Below are 19783 nucleotides of genomic sequence, written 5' to 3'. Positions count from 1 at the left end.
AAACAGAAATCTTTTGTAACATTATAAATGTCTTTGTCGTCACTTATGATCAATTTAAAGCAAATAAATAAAAATATTAATTTTTGTAATTTCTTTTCAAAAATAAATAAATACAATTAAACTGACCTCGCTTTTGAATAGTATAGTGTATTAGTGTAGTGTTACAAAAGCTTTTTATTTGAGATAAATGCTGATCTTTGGATCTTTCTATTCATCAAAGAATCCTGAAAAAATGTACTCAACTGTTTTAAATATTGATAATAATAAAATAAATGTTTCTTCAGCAAATCAGCATATTAGAATCATATGTATTAGAATGGTAGTGTATTTTATTAGTTTATTAAATAAATTCTCACCATGCCTTTGTAAAATATCGCTTATAAAGAAAATCTAAACAGCAAACATTTAGCTCCACCTGGCGGCCGCACGGCAAGCTGTTTTTAAAGAGACCGCTCGCATCAAAACAACGCGTCCGTCCTCATTGGTCAGCGGCGAGCACGTGACTTCACAGCTGATTTCCGTGGATGGCGTGTTTTCGCAGGATCAGATGTTCGTCCTTACCTCGGCGAGGCATGAATGCGCCTCTCATCGCAGTCGAATCAGCCGTGGCACACTGACACACAGCTTCCCCCCCTGACAGCAGACCAGTACAGTCGCCATGGCCCAGGCTGCACAGATGAACGTCCTCGACATCAACACTCCTCTCCGAGTGGAGCACGACAAGAAACGACGACAATTCAGCATCCGACTGAACGGTCAGTAATGCGTCAGATAACGACATGGTGGTCGCGGGGGGAGGAGGACAAACCACCGTGCGCTTGGAGTTTGCTTGCAAAATGTGCCTTTTGTTTATTATATTTCACATAATATCTAATAAAACGCGTTCTTGTTATATAGCACGCATTACATTGTTGTTTATGCAAATGTCGTTACATTCCCAGTAACACTTAATGGAATACGACATTAACTAGCGTTAGTTGTTTTGTTGGAACGAATGGAACTATTTTATCAGTTTATTGTTTATCTTCCTGAGTTTAACAAGCGCCTAATGAATCTGATTCATCCGACGCATGCAGCAATTATTAGTTGTTTTGTTTTGACGTACGGAGCCGCGGTAAATCTCGCCTGTCAGTTCGTACATTTCCTCTAACGCAAGCTTTGTTTTCTTCTCTGACTGAATCAGTAACTAAGTTGCTAGCTTACCCGCTAGCCATCCCATGCAGACTTTGTTTTAGGCTACTTCCTGTTCCAACATCTTTCTATCGGTACAAAGCAAACCCGTGTCCTTACGTTTATGTCATTCTGTAGCAACCGCAGAGGAACAGGAACAGACTTGCGCTTATTTCTTGCGGAGTTTCGCATTAAAAATAAAGGGTTGTATTCACAGAAATGACGTTTACACATAGACACAAACCCTGCCCACGACTATGCGACTATTTCCCCGGAAAGCGCTCGTTAACGACGGTGAAAATGAAAAACAAAGCACAGACATGCATCCTGTTTGACTAAGCAGTTCTTCACGGTCATGAATAACTTTGTTTACTGTACACTGACTAATATATTTTTATCTGTATTGAAGGTTCCCATGACAGGGCTGTTCTGTTGTATGAATATGTGGGGAAGAAAACAGTGGATCTGCAGCATACCGAGGTTCCTGAGGCTTACCGAGGACGAGAGATTGCCAAACACCTTGCTAAGGTTGTAGAATCACTATCGGATAGGTAGACGTGAGATATGGCTATATATTGGCATTGCTGTGTTTCGGCCGTAGGTAATCACGGCGTGCTGATATATAGCCATATCGCACGGCTATGAGTGTGATACTGCGTTTATACAACAGTTCGACGGTACGAGTGTGTAAATACATAAGAACCAACAGTGGAGTGTCTTTAAAAGCCCTCTTTTGTGCAGAACTACTTCCTTTCACCACCTCCGTTTGACAGTTTAACAGCTGAGCCCGAGACTTTGTTACTAATTCCAAAACGTCACTTTAGAACTAGTAACGAAGGAACGTTAAGGTTGCTTTATTTAAAGCTCATTGTATTACTTTATTAAAAGCTCACTGTATTATGCAGGGTATGTAGCATTCATTCTTCAGCTCAGTCTCATATTCACAATAAAACATTCGTTTGAATTAAGGCTGTCAAAAAAAATAATAATTTTGCATATTCGTAGAATTTAAAATAATAACCCATATTCGAATGCATGTTGCATTCGAATTTTAGGTTTGCTTTATAACTATACTATAAACTATCAACGAATATAGTGGCAGCCTTATCAGTGGCACACAAGATGCGACGATGACGTAATTGTCATTGCATTATAGCATTTTTATTAGCCTGTCCAGGTGAAGCCACCAGATGCAGCACTGCTGCGTTCTTCATTAAAAATATTGAGGAAGAAGAATGTCAGTGCAGAGAACTTCTTATTTATATCTAAACTAAAAATAAGCTGTTCACACAGACCACATTATTTTGTGCATTCTCTAGAGGGGCGTCTATCACCGTTGCACTTGTGTCTCGCACAAGAGAGACGCATGTTTAGAAAGCCATGTAAAATAATGCTAGTTCAACTTTGATAAAACGTATCTTGAGATTTTATGGTGGGGTTTTTTTTCCCCATCCCACTGCATCTCATGTTTTTAAATTTAAAAAGTACTCCATTTGATTGGCTTTCAGTCCTTTGTATTAAACTCAAAAATACATGATGCTGTTTTGTTTATAGTTGTGTAATCAACTTAATTATAATTGATTTATAAACATAATGCACTTTTTTTTTTTACAGATAGTCACGTTATTTTATTTCTTTGAATGAGGGCTTTTAAACGATTAATCGCATACAAAATAAAAGTTTGAGTTGCTTTATATATGTGTGTGTACTGTGTGTAATTGTGTATATATAGATACACACAAATTAATGTACCTCTTTAAAAGAATATTTGTTATTTATGTACAAAATATTTGTATTTATATATAATATAAATTATGTAAAAATTATAATAAACCCATGTATTTTTAAATATATTTTTTTAAATATATACATGAATGTGTTTGTATTTATATATACATAATAATTGCACACAGTACACACACATATATTAGGCAAACTCAAACTTTTATTTTGTATGCCATTAATCGTTTGACAGCCCTACTTTAAATAAATAAATATTTTGCTCGATGCGCCCTCTTGTGGCCTCAGTAGACAAGCCAAAAGCTCCAACTGAAATTATGCATTTTAAATTCGAATATAATTCAGATTTTGATGTTTAGGTACAAAATCCAAATGTACTTTTTCAGCCTTTTTGACAGCCCTAGTTTGAATGTCTGCTGAGGAAAGTGTTCTTTGTTGTAATGTTAATATCCTTTCATATGTTAGTGTTAGTTAGAGTTTAAAATAGACGTCAAATTTTTAAATAGACGTTATTTTTATTAACAAAGTGCATATTTGAACTATAAACAAGTGCTTTCTCACCTGAAAACATTTTAAAACTACATTCCGTGACACAAAAACAGTATTATTTATAAAATTACAGTGGATTTGGGAGTCCGCCATGACACTCGATGTGAGAAGTACCGCAAGCGAAGTGATACAGTGACAAACAGTGAAACGGCTGTTGGAGTTCTGTTGGACTCTAATATCACACTCTTATTAGCCAATCAAATACAAGGACCAGAAAGAACTGCTGTATAAATGATGATATTACGTTGTTTGTTGTTGTGCATTAAAATATAGTTTGTGATTGTTTTTGCTAGGCTGCAATGGACTTCGTGGTAGAGGAGGACCTGAAAGCCCATTTAACCTGCTGGTACATCCAGAAATACGTCAAAGAAAACCCTCACCCCCATTACTTGGAGCACATCCTCCACTGAGAGCAAGAGTTGGGGCTCGATTCTGATTTGGGATTGGGTGGGATGGGTATCTTTTGGGATTCCCTAATCTGTCTGACTGGTCTTGAAACTCCACAAAAGAAAGAGATTTATTTTTTTGTTTGCGAGCGAGTGCGATTTAAGAAGGGCAGAGGTCTGAAACTCCTAAATGTTTTCTTAGGACAGATAAGAGTGTGGACTTTTTTTCAAGCCAATCCAGAGAAGTGAGAGAATTATGACACCCGTTATGAACTCAAAATATCAGCTATTTGATATGATCATAAGAGTGACGTTAGACTCCATATGCCTCTCTGGCCTTACACCTTCAGATTTAGCGGTGCTCACGAGAGAAATACACACGTGCTTGTGTTCCCACATGCGCAGAGCGTGCACACTCAGCCTGGCGTGGAGTTTTAGGGACGCCGGAAGTGTCAGAAACGACTATTTTATTCTGTGCATGTTCTAGGCTGATCTTGTGCTTTTGCATGTGTGTGTCTGTGTATACTATGGCCAGTGAAGAGCTCAGACTCTGGAGACAATCGCCTGCCCATATATTCGCAGGGCTGAACTTCTCAGGATGCACACTTTATAAAAACAATAAAGCACCTCTGCATAGAGGATTCTGTTACATGTGGTTGGATGTGTGTGTGTGTGTATGCGTTGAATAACCGAGTGTATGAATGAATGGCAGTGTATGTTAGTTGCTCCCAAAATTCCCAGGGGTCTTATTAAAAGTCATTTGATGAACTGCCTTGAGCAAGATGGGTTGTTTCCAGGGTAGGCAGCACACGGAGCAGACCATCATGCCATGCTCTGTGCTGACACCATTGGTGAGCGTGAGCTTTCTGGTTGATGATAATGAAGGTCATCTTTTTTAAGTAAAACAACTGGGCTCTGTTATGTCAACTTTGATGTAATACAGACTAAAGATGCCTGAAATTCATCTGTTTTTACACACTTATGTACTCTTAGTATTACTATTCATGGTTTTGAATAAAAAAAATGAAGAAAAAACTTGGTTCATGAGTGTTTATGTTCACAAGCATGGTGTATTATCAGAGATATTATAGGTATTTTTTTTATAAAAGCATTTTATAAGCAGTGCATCTGTTCACCCGCATGTTGTATAAATTTTATTGCATAGTAAAGTCAACATTTTGTTTCTCAAAATGCAAACCAATACAGGTTTGAGTGATGTTAGGGTGAGTAAATGATGAATTATTTTTAATTTTTCAGTTCTTGTTTTACTCAATTTGGATTTTTCTAGTATACAGTTACAGTAATTTATGCTATTTTTTTTTAAATACGTTTCTGTAAAATTAAATTTATTCTGAAGGAATTTGTTTTTTAGTTCTGTTTCATTTAGGTATCTTATAGAGATAGAATTATCATTTTTATATTTTAGGTTTTTTTTGTAATTTAAATTTTTTAATATCTTTTTATCATAATTGTTATTTTGTATTTGTTTTTAGCTATTTTAGTACATCAAGTTAAAATGAAAAATGTCTTTGCATCTACAGGTTTGATAAAGTATATATATATATGTATATTTTATTTCAAGTAACAAACAATATGTTAAATTTACACTACCAATCAGAAGTTTTTCATAGTTTTTTTTATTGCTCACCAAGCCTGCATTTATTTGAAAAATGTACAGCAAAAACAGTAAAATTGTGAAATATAATATTTTTTACTATTTAAAATAACTTTTTTTGTTTGAATATTTTAAAATGTAATTTATTCCTGTGATCAAGGCTAAATTTTCAGCATCATTACTCCTGTTTTCAGTGTCACATGATCCTTCAGAAATCATTCTAGTATGCTGATTTGCTGTTCAAGAAACATTTATTTTTATTATTATTATTATCAATATTAAAAACAGCTGAGTACATTTTTTCAGGATTCTTTGATGAATAGAAAGATTTAAAGATCAGCATTTATCTGAAATAAAAAGCTTTTGTAACTTTATACACTATACCATTTAAAAGCTTGGAGTCAGTATCAGTATATATATATATATATATATATATATATATATATATATAATTATTATTATTATAAAGAAATAATTATGTTACTTTTATTTAGCAAGGGGTTATGATAAAGAGATTTATTATGTTATTTCAAATAAATGCTGTTCTTCTGAACTTTCTATTCATCAAAGAAACCTGGACAAAAAAATGTACTATAAAAATTAAGCTTTACAATCACAGGACTAAATTACATTTTAAAATACATATTCAAGTGGTTATTTTAAATAGTAAAAATATTTCAAAATGTTACTGTTTTTGATGTATTTTGGGTCAAATAAATGCAGGCTTGGTAAGCAGAAGAGACTTATTAAATAAAAAAAAAAAACACATTAAAAATCGTACTGTTCAAAAACTTCTGACTGGTAGTGCAGGCTATTTCAGTTTCTTTCCTCACTTACATTGATGCACAAATGTCAAATGATTGTTTTCAATGTGTTTATCTTATGCAATCCATCACTATTGGGGGAGACAGAGAGCGCAAAGCCTGCACGTGTTACCGAGTACCGCGTAGTTGTTATAACACGGCTGTCCCCCACCCGCCTATGCACCAGCTCCGTGAGCGCTGTACGAGGACGGGACTCACCGCATAAACGAGAACCGACCACATTATGGGTGAGTGCCTTGTTGATCGCATCCACGGTCATAACATGACCGAAAGTTTTGGACACGCTACAAAACAGTTAAATCATTTTATCAGACCACATTCTTTGTGCAGTGTTTGCATTCGCTTTGGGAATGGTTTGCCCTACCAAAAGCCCCATAGTGTTGTCCTTGCTTTCGATTGGTCACCTCCGCTATTTAAAAACACAATCCTAAATTACATAGGCTGACGGATAAAACCATAATCAAAATTAATTACTGTTCTATTGCACGAAAGCATGTGTTTCATATATTAAAAACAACTGTCTTAACAAAAAACGAAGCAAATATTAAAATCGTTACACATTCTGTTCAGGTGGTAGGCTCCTTAACTAAACTGATTCGCGGGATTTGTAGTCTCTTTGATGCGTTCGAAAACGTTTAATATAATTAACACAGCTGAAGCGGTGAACTACATTACCCACAGCGCACCGCGACGGGTTTTGCGTCAAGTCCAGTCCGTTGCATTTTCAAGATGGCGTCGCTGGGAAGGAGGCGCGGTGTCCCAGTCAACAGGGAGAGGTCAGTTAGACTAAAACCTGTCATTATTTTATAATACGTGCCGTGAAATTTTTAGGCTTTGTGCAAAATATACGTTAGTTTACTCTCCTTAAAATACTAGGTCGGTTGGAGTTTTGTGGAGCCGCAAACAGTAAAAAACATTGTTTGAATAGAGCTCATGTGTTGTTTTGATTAGCTTACTGACACTGGAGTCCCTCAACTGATTAGCAGTGCAGAGACCAGCAAAAATGTATTTTTTTATGGCAGTTACATCTGAAGTCTGGACATTGATCACTAAGGTTTTTTGCAATATGTGTTAAACATAATGACACGAGAGGAACAATGTAAAATAGCGCTTCACAGCCATGACAGCGGGTTTCAAGGAGATGTGTGGAGTTAGCAGGCATTTATAGTCGTTGTACTAACTTTAGTGTTTGGCGCAAATGCCTTGAAAAAAGGGAAGAAATTGTATTTTTCCGCCAAAAAATATCCACCGCTTGTTAAACTGACAGTATGCGTTAAATTTATTTAACCGTTGAAAAGGCGGACCGCTCTCTCTCATCTCTATCGAATTATTTAGCAGCGAAGTGTTTTCTAAAAATTTGAAAACAAGTTTTTATTTGTATACCTGAGCAGTGGGTCTTTCACAGTACATATGAAAATTTCCCATCAGTCTTTATGCTTGTTTAACATAGCGCAAAAGTTTCTTGTTTCACTGTGTGAACTCAGGCCTCAGATGGTCTGGCTGATTCAGATAACGCGAGACCGGTTGTGTCTAATATAGACCAGACTATAAGGTCATTTTGTGTTTTACACGGTCATTTTAAAATATTTTGTGCAGAACTCCAAATAAAATTTCAGAAAAAAAGTACAGGAAATGTTATCCCATCTGATGAGATGTTGGCTGGTCTCAAAGTATTTGTTAAACCAGTTTTACTGTTTGTCCACACAGTAAATTGCAGTAGTTCCATTTATGCAACCAAATGAACATTGGTGGCTGGTTGGACTGAAAAGTTGATTTGATTGAGCTCTGTCTGAATAAAATTTTAGGTTGAAATCAGTCATTAAATAAGAGATGATCAATATGAAATAAATAATTAAGTATTGAATCTGTTTTCCCAATCGAATTCAATAATTCCTTAATATTTTTATATACGTCTTATGAATGTGAGCATGTTTACTTGCATTTACTAACTGGTCAGTAGTGGAGACTGAATATTTACTAAATATTAGCTAAAATACCCTTCTGACATATGCAAAAACATCAACTATACACTCAGTAGCTCCAGTGACATTATTACTCTGGTTTTTGATGTAGACAGTGCTTCAATTCTATGATGCTTCAGTACAGTGGTTTTCTCAATCATTAAAAATACCTCATGCACATGCGCAGTGTCATGAATGTGTACGTTGTTTTTTTTTTAAATTTAGTCAAACCAAAATTTATTCACAGACCTTCAGCATTTCTCACATTATCACCATTTATTCACTATAGTTTAGAAAATGGTAATAAAAATGACAAGAACTCAATGTTCAAACTCAAATTCATCTTGATAATGTCAGATAACCTTGATAGAAAGGTATGTAATGGATTACAGTCAACCAAAAACTCATAAAACTGTTAGTATGACAATATTTACACAACTATTGATACTTTGTTGACCAATTACCAAACAATGCTTCATTTTGTTCAGTCTGTGGAGTAAGAAGATTGCATTTGCAATTAAAGAAAAAAACACTTAAGCAAAACATGGTCAGCTCAAAGTGTCTGAATAATTTTTTTGTCCCAAATTTTTATACATTTTACTGGTAGTCCACTGTATAGAGAATTTTTTGGGTATAATATGTCACAGTTTCAGAGTTGCCAGGTCTGCGGTTTTCCCACAGAATTGAGCTGCTTTAACACTGTTGCCACGGTTTTTTTTTTATTTCCGCGGGTTTAAGCGACCCCGATAACGTGATATTTATTTTACCAGGGGACCCCAACCAAACACAACTGGGCTAGTTTTGAGTAGGGCTGGACCAGAATATTCGATTATTCGAATATTCGTTCGGTGGGTTGGCATTCGATTTTAAATTTTAAGATTCGAATATTCGTTTTTTATTTTTTTTTCATACACCTGGCATCCTCCGCTAAACGGTTCTCATTCCCGCTTGAATATGAATGGAGAAAATCAGACTGCTTCACCACCAACACAGAGAAAGCAAAGAAAGAGAGTGAGCGATATTTGAGAGACAGTACTAGTCGGGCCCACTTACATGGTGGAAGCAAAATTATGGCTGTGACTGTTGCAATGACAACCTCGCGAATGCAAGCCCCAGCAAAAACAATTACTATGAATGTGTCTGGGGGAAAGGTAAGGAGATACTCGAATAATTTATTAATAAACTAGTATTTGTCGCAAAGATGAAGATCCTGACTCACCATCTGCTCAATGGACGCGCCTTTAATGCCTGAATGCATTTTTATGGTTAGGCCCATAGCTAATGAAAGAGTTTTGTTTTGAATTTGAATTATTTCGTTTTCTAATCGTGTCTGAGGCAATTGCGTTTTGGTAATTTTTTGTGAAGCACTCCTGTTCAACGTCAGAAAGCGTATCCTGTTTGTTTTCTTTAAAAGCACGTTTTGTTGATAATGTGAGTACACACAAACTAAGGTAGACCCTTTACAGTTCCGGATGATATATTACTCTTACCTTTATGAGCAAAAATTAAGTTTCACATCGCACCGGCGCCTCCATGTCCTGCGTGAATTATGAAGCCCGCTTCAGCTTTCATTCTCCGCACAAACGACTGGACATGCGCATAATAGCATACATTTATCTAGGTTAAACGATTAAACTAATATTGTGATATGCTTTAAGTTTTTTATATCTATGGATTTTTAATTTAAATCGTGATGACTTGAGAAGGTTAAATTGATCTTTCTGCCGCTGGCCGCTTGGTCGTTACTTTAAAAAACAAAAACTTGAATTTAACAAATAAAAAGTGTTCCAAATATATTTCTAAAATAACTTCATAAACGAAAGAAACGAAAATAAATGTAATCACTTTACGAATAAAAACAGCAGCTGTGTAATGGGGAAGAGAAAGAGAAAAAAGACCGGCTTCAGTCGGACTCGGGCCAGTAATTCTGATGAGCTGTCGAGGTTGTTAGGAATTTTTGCAACGAATGTTTGTTTAATGGCCTATTTAACATTTTTATTTAGGCTACTTTCTTATTTAAATGTATTATTTCTTTGATTTATGTTAGCGTTTTGTTGGCTGCTTGTTCACTAACGGAAGTGCTAAAATAAACACGCACGTTTGTTAATAATGTTTGAGCCTCATTTATTTTGTGTTTCAAAATTATATACATATGTATTTTATATATAGGCCTATTTACACAAACCTTATATATAATTTATATGTATATTCATTTATAAATCATTTATATAAACATAAATATATATATAAACACCGTGCCATTTTTTTTCCGTTCTTCTTTTATTTAAATAGCCTCCTTCCGAAGCTTCTACTATTCGGTGTTGATTACTACCGAAGCTTCGAAGCTCAAAAAATGGTATTCGGACCAGCCCTAGTTTTGAGTAGGAATTGGGTGGCTTTTGTTGTGAAAACCTGGCAACCCTTCATAGTTTGCTTTATTTTGCTATCCTTAAATGAACTATAGTGTCTTGCACTCACTAGTGTTAAAAAAATAAATAAAAATAAAAAATTATATCTGGTGTCTAAATAATAATTTGGTTTGACTGTACATCTTACAAACTGGTCAGTGGAGACTGAATTCTTACTAATTATTTGCTGAAAAAAATCTAATTGGTGCATGTAAATGTGATGCATGTAAATGAATGAAATGTGAATCAGTTGCAACATTTAATGTTCATAAACTTTCAGAATGTGAAATGGGATTGGATTCATTCGAATTGACTAATTCTCACTTTTTCTCTTCAGGGGAGTGATGGCGGCCACGGAGTGTTACATCGTCCACGAGATCTACAACGGCGAGAATGCACAGGAGCAGTTCGAGTACGAGCTGGAGCAGGCTCTGGAGGCGCAGTACCGCTACATCGTAATCGAACCTACGCGCATTGGCGACGAGACGGCCCGCTGGGTGGCCGTGGGAAACTGCCTGCACAAAACCGCCGTTCTGGCAGGGGCCGCGTGCCTCCTGACGCCGCTCGCCCTTCCCGTCGACTACTCCCGTTACGTGGCGCTCCCTGCTGGCGCGCTGAGCCTGGCCTGCGCCGCGCTCTACGGCATCTCCTGGCAGTTCGACCCCTGCTGCAAGTACCAGGTGGAGTACGACAGTCAGAAGCTCTCGCGGCTGCCGCTGCACACGCTCACCTCCTCCTCGCCGGTGGTTCTGGTTCGACGGGACGACGTGCACAGAAAGAGACTGCACAACACGATAGCGTTGGCGGCCCTGGCGTACTGTGCCAAGAAGATCTACGAACTGTACGCCGTATGAGCACTATGGCACGTGCGCACACACGCATACAGATACTGATATACGCGTACACACACACAAACACGCAGCAGGGAGGTGAGAAGCACTACTAAACACCCAACACTGGCAGATACACACATACACACCAAACGAAACATATGGACGGACCGACGGAGAGAGTGATGGAGAAACAAAAGGAGGCGGCGAGATGCGGCGCTCTCTCTTGTTACGCTTTTTCAGCGTTTTGCTTTCAATCGGTTAAAGATTGGACAGATGATGGACGGATGGTTGAGAGGAAGGGTTGGGGGGGAGCTTATAGTTCTGAATGAATCTTCCCCTTTTCTCTGTACTTTAAAAGTGATATCACCAGTGCACTTGAGCCCCCCTTCCCGCTCCTTCCCTGCGCCTGTCCAGCCCCTTCCTCGTCCCGGCGGCCCTCCCCGAACGTCACCTGCCACCCACACGGAGCTTCCGCACCCGGGCGGCGACCTGTCGGACTGAACGTGTGGTGGACAGACAGACAGATCATGTTTTAAGAATGACCTTTGAATCCTCTCTTTTCTCCCTCTGTGTAGTTTTACTGTACTCTGCCTTTGGTGCGTCACCTTTTCATTAAACAGTAGGAGATTTAACCTCACTGGCATCTCTGACCACCTTTATTTGACCCTCAAGGGCTCAGATTCTTTCTTACCGCACATCTGGGTTATAGACGCCATGCAGTGCTCGCAGGCAGATTTGCTTTACAAGCTGTGGTTTGTAACAGATCAGGTTAAATCCGGTTCTTTGTATGAAGTTATGAAAAGTAAATATGAAAGGTGAGCAGTAAATGTGATCTCATCTGAAATGGATAGTTCACTTCACCTCCAAAATTACAATTTTCTCATTTACTTATGTTGATCTAGACCCATATATGCTATGCTATTGTGTTTAGAAGGAAACTAGAGGTCAAAATAGAAATGCATAGCTCATCTTAAGAAATCTGAAGGGTAAACTTGTGGAAAATATTTGGACAAAATAGAACATATTTCATACACATGGAAACCTTCCAAATCAGTGAGATTGGAACTGTATGTGAAACAAAGGACTGAATGTGGCAGTAAATGGACTAGGATAAATCCAGTTCTGCTTATGAAGTAATGAAAGATAAACATCTGAAATGCATAGTTCACCCATATATTAATGTTTTATTATTTACTGATGTTCCAGACCCATTCTGTTATTTAAAGGGGTCATGAACTGCCTTTTTTTATTTTGTACTGTTTTCTGAAGTCCACTTATAACGTCATCAAGATTTTTACACAAAAAAAACATCATAATTTAGAAATAATAAGCTATTTTCTGTCCTGTTTTTAACCCCCCCTCACCAGAATGCTCTGTTTGAATAGGTGTAGTGGATTGTAAACTTAAAAGTAAAGGCCCACTGCTATGATTGGCTGACAGTTGTGTATGTTTGACAGCCTACATCCTTCACAGATGGGCGCTGCTGTGATTTAGGTCAAAAACACATAAATACTCAGTACATATCAAACGATCTGTAATAACATAAAGCAATAGTGACCATGTAATAAAAAAAAAGTTAATCACACTTGTGTGTTGTGACACTACTGTGGATTCAATATAGTCGGCACAGCGTCGTCTTTAAGTTTCAATCTTTCTGAAAGTCCTGTGTCGAATTGTGACTTGTTTGTAAATGAATCCTGGTAAAATGAAGTGAACAAAGAACCAAGTTCTTACTGACGCGGTCTGAATCTTCACTAAAAATAAAGGCTGTTTTTCCACAACTTGGTGCTGCACAGCATCTTGTTGTCTTCAGAGGCATCTTTATCATTTGGTTTCTATGTAGACCTGCATCTGCCTCTCTCTTTTTTTTTTAACACTATGTGCAAATTGGTGGGTGGGGCTAAACAGTCAGGGTTTGATCATCATTATCTGCGGAGGCAGTGTGGTAACCACACTATTACATAATAAAGTAGCACATTTCACAATTTGATTTCTCAGTTCATGACCCCTTTAATTTCTTACCTTCATTTCTGGTTATTACTGTTACTTTAATTAGCAGATAAACCAGTTTAATTGAATGACAATTGATTAACAGTTTCCATAAGACAACACAGTGAAAGTTTTAATCTCAAATGGTATTTTGCATTAATGGCACCATGTTAAATAATGTTTACACTTTATGATTGCATCCCAGCCTGTGGATCTTAAATTAGTTTTCTGATATGTTTTATTTCCGTATTCTAGTGTATATCTGAAACAGGATATTCAGAGAGAAAAAGGTAGGGCCAATCAATATTTTAAGTGTCATTTCTGCTCACTAGGATTGCAAAATTGATGTTTTGTCAAACAGGGTTTTTTTCAAACCATCCTCTTGTCTGCAGTAGGACAACACTTACATTTATGAGTCAGTTAAAAAAGCCTGTATTGTTCCTGTTTTGACAAGTCGTATGGTTAGTGTCAGTGATTCTTAAAAATTGCGTTTTTTGGCCTTTTAAAAGATTATTCAGGTTTATCAAAACTGCTTGTTTTTGAATGTCCTAGAAATGACACTAGGCCACGTTCAAACAGCAGCAAAATACGGTTGTCAGTTCTGTATTTGAGTCCTTAATACAGTTACGTTCACACACAGTACAGTTAGGCTAGTATAACCGAACTGAACCGAATACAGATCGTATTCGAGGCGCTTCTGTAATCTGCTGTGTGAACAGGACATTTCGAGACTCGCACCTGTACGTAAATGCGGTTGTCAATCCCAAAAACTGTAAAAATGTGAACATAGCCTACATAAATAAATAATGCTCAATTCAAGAATAATTTGGAATTAAGATTAAATTTTAGGTAAATATTGATTTAAGATTAATGCTTAAACACAATGTTTAAGTTTGTGTCTAGGTCATGTGAGGCAATTCTTCTGTTATTTATGTCTGTGATGCTCTCAGGTCAGAAGTTGAGTCCATATGTTGTGATTAAAAAAAAATCAGTTTCTAAATATGCTTGTTACAGATTACATTTAGCTAGAGCAGGATTTTAAGGGGACTGGAATGGGGTTTTTCAGTGCTGAGGCATGATGTTAATGTTTCAAAGGAAGCTGTAGGCTTAAAACTGAGAACGCTAAAGGCATCTTAAAGTAAACTTTTGGAAGACGAATTAGGCAAAATACCACATATTTCACACACGTGGAAATCTTTTTAAATCTGCGAGTTTGGAGCTGTATGTGAATTGGAGGAAACGACGAAATGAGTGAGGCAGTAATTTTCCTTGTGTTTAGACTTGACTGTTTGAACACCATTTAAATAACATCGCTGTGACAGAAATGTCTGCCGAGTTTCTAGCACCAACCTTATTTGGAGACAAAAATCACCTGGGCTGGTTTTGCGAAATTCATATTTAAAAAAAAAAATGTTCAGTACTGAAATGATGCAAGGAAGTTGTATCAAAATGTAGAGTTTTAATCATGGTCCATTGGTAAGAGTCTTGAGAAAAAATATCCCTCTATGTTCATGCACTGCTTTAGATACTGCTTTTCCTCTAAAGCACAACCATGATTATCATGATGTGGTCCTTGCAGTGGCACTTCACATCTGTTTTTATTATTTTCTGTTGCCATGGAAATTTTTCAAGTAACATCTAATTGGGGCAGAAGTCAGACTTTATTAAAACATAAACAAACCATTAAAGGTTCAGATTATTTCAACTTCCTGTTGGAATAAGGGGCGCCTGAACATTATGATGATAATCAGAGACAGCCGAAAGGGAACTACAAAGAAATGTGACTTGATTTATAACTGTAGGCAAAAGGTGGCATGAGAATTTGCCAAGTCTTATCAGGGTGCATAGAACGGAAAAGTCAGTTAATAATGAATTCGGATTAATAAGTAATCAATTAATAACTACTTAATACAGAGCAATATAATGGGTTTTCTGCAAGTTTTATGAAGGTGAATTTAAGGCTTTTTTAAAGACCATTTCTCAATACTAAAGTCACTTCTTTACAATTCTTCACACAGTTCTCCCAACCATCTTTCAGCTTGACACAGCAGTTCATTTCACATTCAAAATGCAATGAAATGCATTCTTACATAACTCCAGCAAAGGTTTTTTAACAAACTGTCACTAATAACACAAACTAAAAAACACTAACAACATTTAGCATTATACAATGTTTTCTTTTGTAAAATTTCTTACAAAACAAGAATGATACTCTTTACTGTTTATAATTCACTGTATTATATGTTACATTGTCCATGTTTACATTACAATACAGTACAGTTTTCCTCTTTTGTACAGATGGTAATGAAAGTGAAAGACTAACACTTGTGAAGATGTTCAGCTACATGCAACTGCTTTGATAGTATGACTTTTTACATTCAGAATATTTTATATTCATTTTTGTACTGTGCTAGGTTTTGAACTTAAGTTTTGAGAACAGTATGTAAACACGTGCAAATTGGCTTGTATAGTACATGAAGTTTTGGTGGTTTGTGTTAAAATGATAAAATTGACAGATGTCGTTAATGAATGGATTTTGTGCCAAAGCAATGATAAATGATCCACAGTTTAGCCGACACAGACTGATGTTGTGCTCGCTGTGTGAAGAGTTTTGAAAGTGAGAAATGTGTCCTAGCGATTATTATAAAACTAGAAAATGACATTAGAAGTCTTATTTTCTTCATAAAATGAAGTGAATTACTGTGCACAAAAAGGACAAATATCTGCTTTTTTTATATCCCATTGATATGTATATTGATTTAAGAATGTTTAGATATTTGTATTGGAAAACAAGACAACATTACTGACAAACATATATGGTTTTTTTGCATGTAAAATTTTTATGCCATAACTGCTTTAATTTAAGACCTTTCAAGGCCTTAATTGTTCTAAAACTGCAAAAATCCAGATATAAATAGATGTAATTTGGTTCTTGTACGATAAACGCTTGTTCATCTTGTTTCTGTGTTTTTCAAAGGGATTGATTCAAACAACTGAATCCATTTTTAAATATTTATTAAATACATACACACACATGTATTTACCCTCAGAGGTACAAATTACACTTTTTAGCTATGAAATCTTCAGAAGAAAGATGCAAAGATTTCCCTTAAATAATTAGTTCATTTCTAGAATAACAATTTCCTGATAATTGTAATGTTTTCCTCTGAAATCTCATTTCGACTGAGAAAGCAAGACATGAATATCTTGGATGACATGGGGGTGAGTAAATGATCAGGAAATTTTAATTCAGGAAGTGAACTAATTCTTTAATACTGTTTTCCCTTATTCCTCCTTCACTTTCTGTTCTTTTATGGCTCGTGAAGCCATCAGTCTGAAGTAGAGAGTAGGCCACAGTGTGCGCAGATAGATGGCTGCAGTAGGCAGCAGCCCAGCCAATACCACGTCTTCCTGTTTGTGACAGACAGCTTTCAAAACAGCATGTGCCACGTCCACTGGATCTGCCCCTTTCGCTGTGGTTTTGTCCATTACTTCAGATCCAAAAGAACAAAAACAAACATATGACTAAATACTAAAATATGTATATTTCTGTTACTTATTTTCCAAAAGATACTTCAAAACTTACATTCAGAGACTGGTTGACAAGAACAACATGCTCTCACCTCCATATTTAGAGCCGTCCCCCGTGACTGCATTGATGGACAGGTTTGTTTTGATGTAACCAGGGCTGACGACAGACACCTGCAGGCCGAACCTGTCGACCTCTGCCCTCAAACAGTCAAAGTAGGCCTGCGTTGCATGCTTAGATGCAGAATCTGACAGAAAACATTTCAGAAATGCAAACAAGGTACTTGATCACATGAAACCATTTTAATACATTCTTTTATGTATACTTTCTTCTTTTGTATATGTATGTAGATCAGTTCAATTCATGTTTATTTGTATATCACATTTATACACATTGTTGCAAAGCAGCTTTATAGAAATCTTTCAACAGTACGTTTAAAGAGATAGTTCACCCAAAAATGACAGTTCTGTCACATGGATTGTTTTACTGATGTCCTTACTATCTTTCTGGGTCTTGAACGTGTCAGTTGTGTTGCTGTCCATGCAGGGTCAGACAGCGCTCAGATTTAATCAAAAATGTCTTAATTTGTGTTCTGAAGATGAACAAAGGTCTTACGGGTTTGGAACGACATGAGGGTGAGTAATTAATGACAGAATTTTCTTTTTTGGGTGAACTATGCCTTTAAGAGTAATTTATCAGTAGGACAAAGTGATGTCTGTACGGCAGAAATGTACAGTTCTAGGATAGTACAAATCATAAAGTGAATTGCATGTATTCAAGCAGAAATAGTTAACATGATTAACAAGCATATGTAGTGATTATATGTATACTCACATGCAGATCTGTACGGTATAGAGATTTTTCCCTGCACACTGCTGATGACAACAATATGTCCACTGCGTCTGTCAACCATTGAAGGCAGAATGGCTGGACGAACAAAAAAATCATTTTTAATTAAATTTAATATACATAATGTCATGTATAATGTGAAATTATATTTTATTTCTATACATCAGTCAAAAGTTTTTAAACAGTAAGATTTTTAATGTTTTTTTTAAAGAAGTCTCTTCTGCTTACCAAGCCTGCATTTATTTCAAATATATTGTGAAATATTTTTACAATTAAAAATAACTGTTTTCTATTTGAATATATTTTAAAATGTAATTTATTCCTGTGATCAAAGCTAAATTATATAGAAATTATAAAAAATTAATACTTTTATTAAGTAAGAATGCTTTAAACTGATCAGAAGTGATGATATATTGTATATTGTTTCAGGTTTGAAATCACAGGAAAAATTACATTTTAAAATATATTCACATAGAAAGCAGTTATTTTAAATAGAAAAAATATTTCAAAAATGTACAGCTTTTACTGTACTTTGGATCAAATAAATGCAGGCCTGGTGAGCAAAAGAGACTTCTTTAGAAAACATTAAAAATCTTACTGTTAAAAAACTTTTGACTGGTATATATAATTTTTTTTTTAATATACAATACATTTTTATATTTAATATATAATTTTGACATTAATATATATATATATATATATATAGTTCAAAAGTTGGGGGTCAGTTAGTTTTTTTTTTCTTTTTTAAGAAATGAATGTTCAGCAATGATACATGAAACTGGTCAAAAGTGACAGTAAAGACATTTATAATGTTACAAAAAAAAAAATTAAATGCTTTTTTCCCCCAAATACATAGTTTGTAACTTTCTATCAATAGCTGATTCCTAAAAAACATGCATGATTGTTTTCATAAAAATATTAAGCAGAACAGCTGTTTTTAACATATATGATATGATGATCATTTTTATTGAGCCAATGTTGCCATGTCTTCAGTTGCAGAATTGGGCTACTTTTACACTGTTGCCAGTTTTAAACAGCAGTGTTTTGTTTTACAGACCTGGCAACCTTGTCTTGAGCACCAGATCAGCATATTATGATTTCTGAAGGATCATGTGACACTGAATACTAAAGTAATGATGCTGAAAATTCAGCTTTGCTGCCAAATGAATAAATAACATTTTAAAATATCTTTAAATATAAAAGTCTTTCAATTGTAATAAAATGTCACAATAGTACCATTTTTACTGTATTTCTGATCAAATAAACACAGCCTTGGTAAGCATAAAGGTTAAATCTTTGAATGGTAGTGTCTGTGTCTGTATATATAACTAGATACATAATCGTTCCACTGATCTCTTTCTGTGAGTCTTCTCCACTAACCTTGTGTAAGAGCGACAGGACCGAAGTAGTTAGTCTCCATGACATCTCGCTGAACTGATACATGGGTGTCCAGGATGTTGCCACGGTAACTAATGCCTGCATTGTTGATGAGGACATCAACGTGACCGTGGCACTTCAAAATCTCCTCGGCGGCGCTGGAAACCACAGATGTGTTGGAGAGGTCAAAGGTGACAGTGCAGGGAGTGTAAGTCTGAAAACAAAAGTAATAAATAATCCTAGTTAAGAGACTGGACATAAGCATGCTTGGACACGTTCACATTTACATTTTGCCTAGTGTAAATAAACAACACCTTATCTTTCTCATAAATGAAAGCTTTAAAGATTAAAATTGGCCTAAGAGATAACATAAGTTGCACAATCTAAACAGGCAAGAGATTTGATTGTATGTTTTTACCTGTATCTTTTCATTGTTTTTGTTTCTGAGCTCCTCCACGACCTCCTGCAGTCTCTTCTGGTCCCGTCCGCACAGGATCAGTCGTGCCCCCGCAGCATGGAAGACCCGCGCACACTCTGAGTTACAAAAGACAGA

At 36.0% G+C, this 19783-nt stretch overlaps 3 protein-coding genes across 5 annotated transcripts in view; 2 read left to right on the top strand and 1 right to left on the bottom strand.

The window, feature by feature from the left end:
• Positions 1-500: 500 nt before the first annotated feature.
• On the top strand, positions 501-4874 carry natd1 (protein NATD1). The gene is made up of 3 exons (XM_051106440.1): positions 501-755; positions 1580-1698; positions 3753-4874. The coding sequence occupies exons 1-3, from the start codon at positions 659-661 to the stop codon at positions 3867-3869; spliced, it is 333 nt and encodes a 110-aa protein (XP_050962397.1). The 5' UTR covers positions 501-658; the 3' UTR covers positions 3870-4874.
• Positions 4875-6357: 1483 nt separating this feature from the next.
• On the top strand, positions 6358-12123 carry tmem11 (transmembrane protein 11). 2 transcript variants are annotated; one of them, XM_051106289.1, is made up of 2 exons: positions 6358-6511; positions 10991-12123. In XM_051106289.1, exon 2 carries the CDS (start codon positions 10998-11000, stop codon positions 11505-11507), a length of 510 nt encoding a protein of 169 aa, XP_050962246.1. In that variant the 5' UTR covers positions 6358-6511; positions 10991-10997; the 3' UTR covers positions 11508-12123. The 2 variants fall into 2 exon arrangements, with proteins under 2 accessions (XP_050962246.1, XP_050962245.1); XM_051106288.1 differs by lacking the exon at positions 6358-6511 and adding an exon at positions 6925-7060.
• A 4335-nt stretch (positions 12124-16458) lies between these two features.
• The window catches only part of dhrs7b (dehydrogenase/reductase (SDR family) member 7B), a 5136-nt gene continuing 1811 nt past the window's right edge, over positions 16459-19783 (bottom strand). For both annotated transcript variants that reach the window (XM_051106286.1, XM_051106287.1), the window contains exons 4-8: positions 19649-19764; positions 19234-19444; positions 17839-17931; positions 17099-17251; positions 16459-16966 (exon numbers count right to left, since the gene is read on the bottom strand). In XM_051106286.1, the coding sequence (XP_050962243.1) occupies positions 16761-16966; positions 17099-17251; positions 17839-17931; positions 19234-19444; positions 19649-19764 (779 nt within the window). In that variant the 3' untranslated portion in view covers positions 16459-16760. The remainder of the gene's footprint in view (positions 16967-17098; positions 17252-17838; positions 17932-19233; positions 19445-19648; positions 19765-19783) is intronic.

Source organism: Labeo rohita, chromosome 3, assembly GCF_022985175.1.
Source record: "Labeo rohita strain BAU-BD-2019 chromosome 3, IGBB_LRoh.1.0, whole genome shotgun sequence".
NCBI classification, from domain to species: Eukaryota; Metazoa; Chordata; class Actinopteri; order Cypriniformes; family Cyprinidae; genus Labeo; species Labeo rohita.
Note: the sequence above shows the minus strand (reverse complement) of the source record. Positions and strands in the feature narration are given on the sequence as shown.

Excerpts from the sequence above, each read along its gene's own strand:
- natd1 (XM_051106440.1), top strand. The coding sequence starts at position 659 with ATGGCCCAGGCTGCACAGATGAACGTCCTCGACATCAACACTCCTCTC. Across the intron at positions 756-1,579 it reads ATTCAGCATCCGACTGAACG|GTTCCCATGACAGGGCTGTT; the intron begins GTCAGTAATGCG and ends TCTGTATTGAAG. Across the intron at positions 1,699-3,752 it reads TTGCCAAACACCTTGCTAAG|GCTGCAATGGACTTCGTGGT; the intron begins GTTGTAGAATCA and ends TGTTTTTGCTAG.
- tmem11 (XM_051106288.1), top strand. The coding sequence starts at position 7,014 with ATGGCGTCGCTGGGAAGGAGGCGCGGTGTCCCAGTCAACAGGGAGAG. Across the intron at positions 7,061-10,990 it reads GTCCCAGTCAACAGGGAGAG|GGGAGTGATGGCGGCCACGG; the intron begins GTCAGTTAGACT and ends TTTTCTCTTCAG.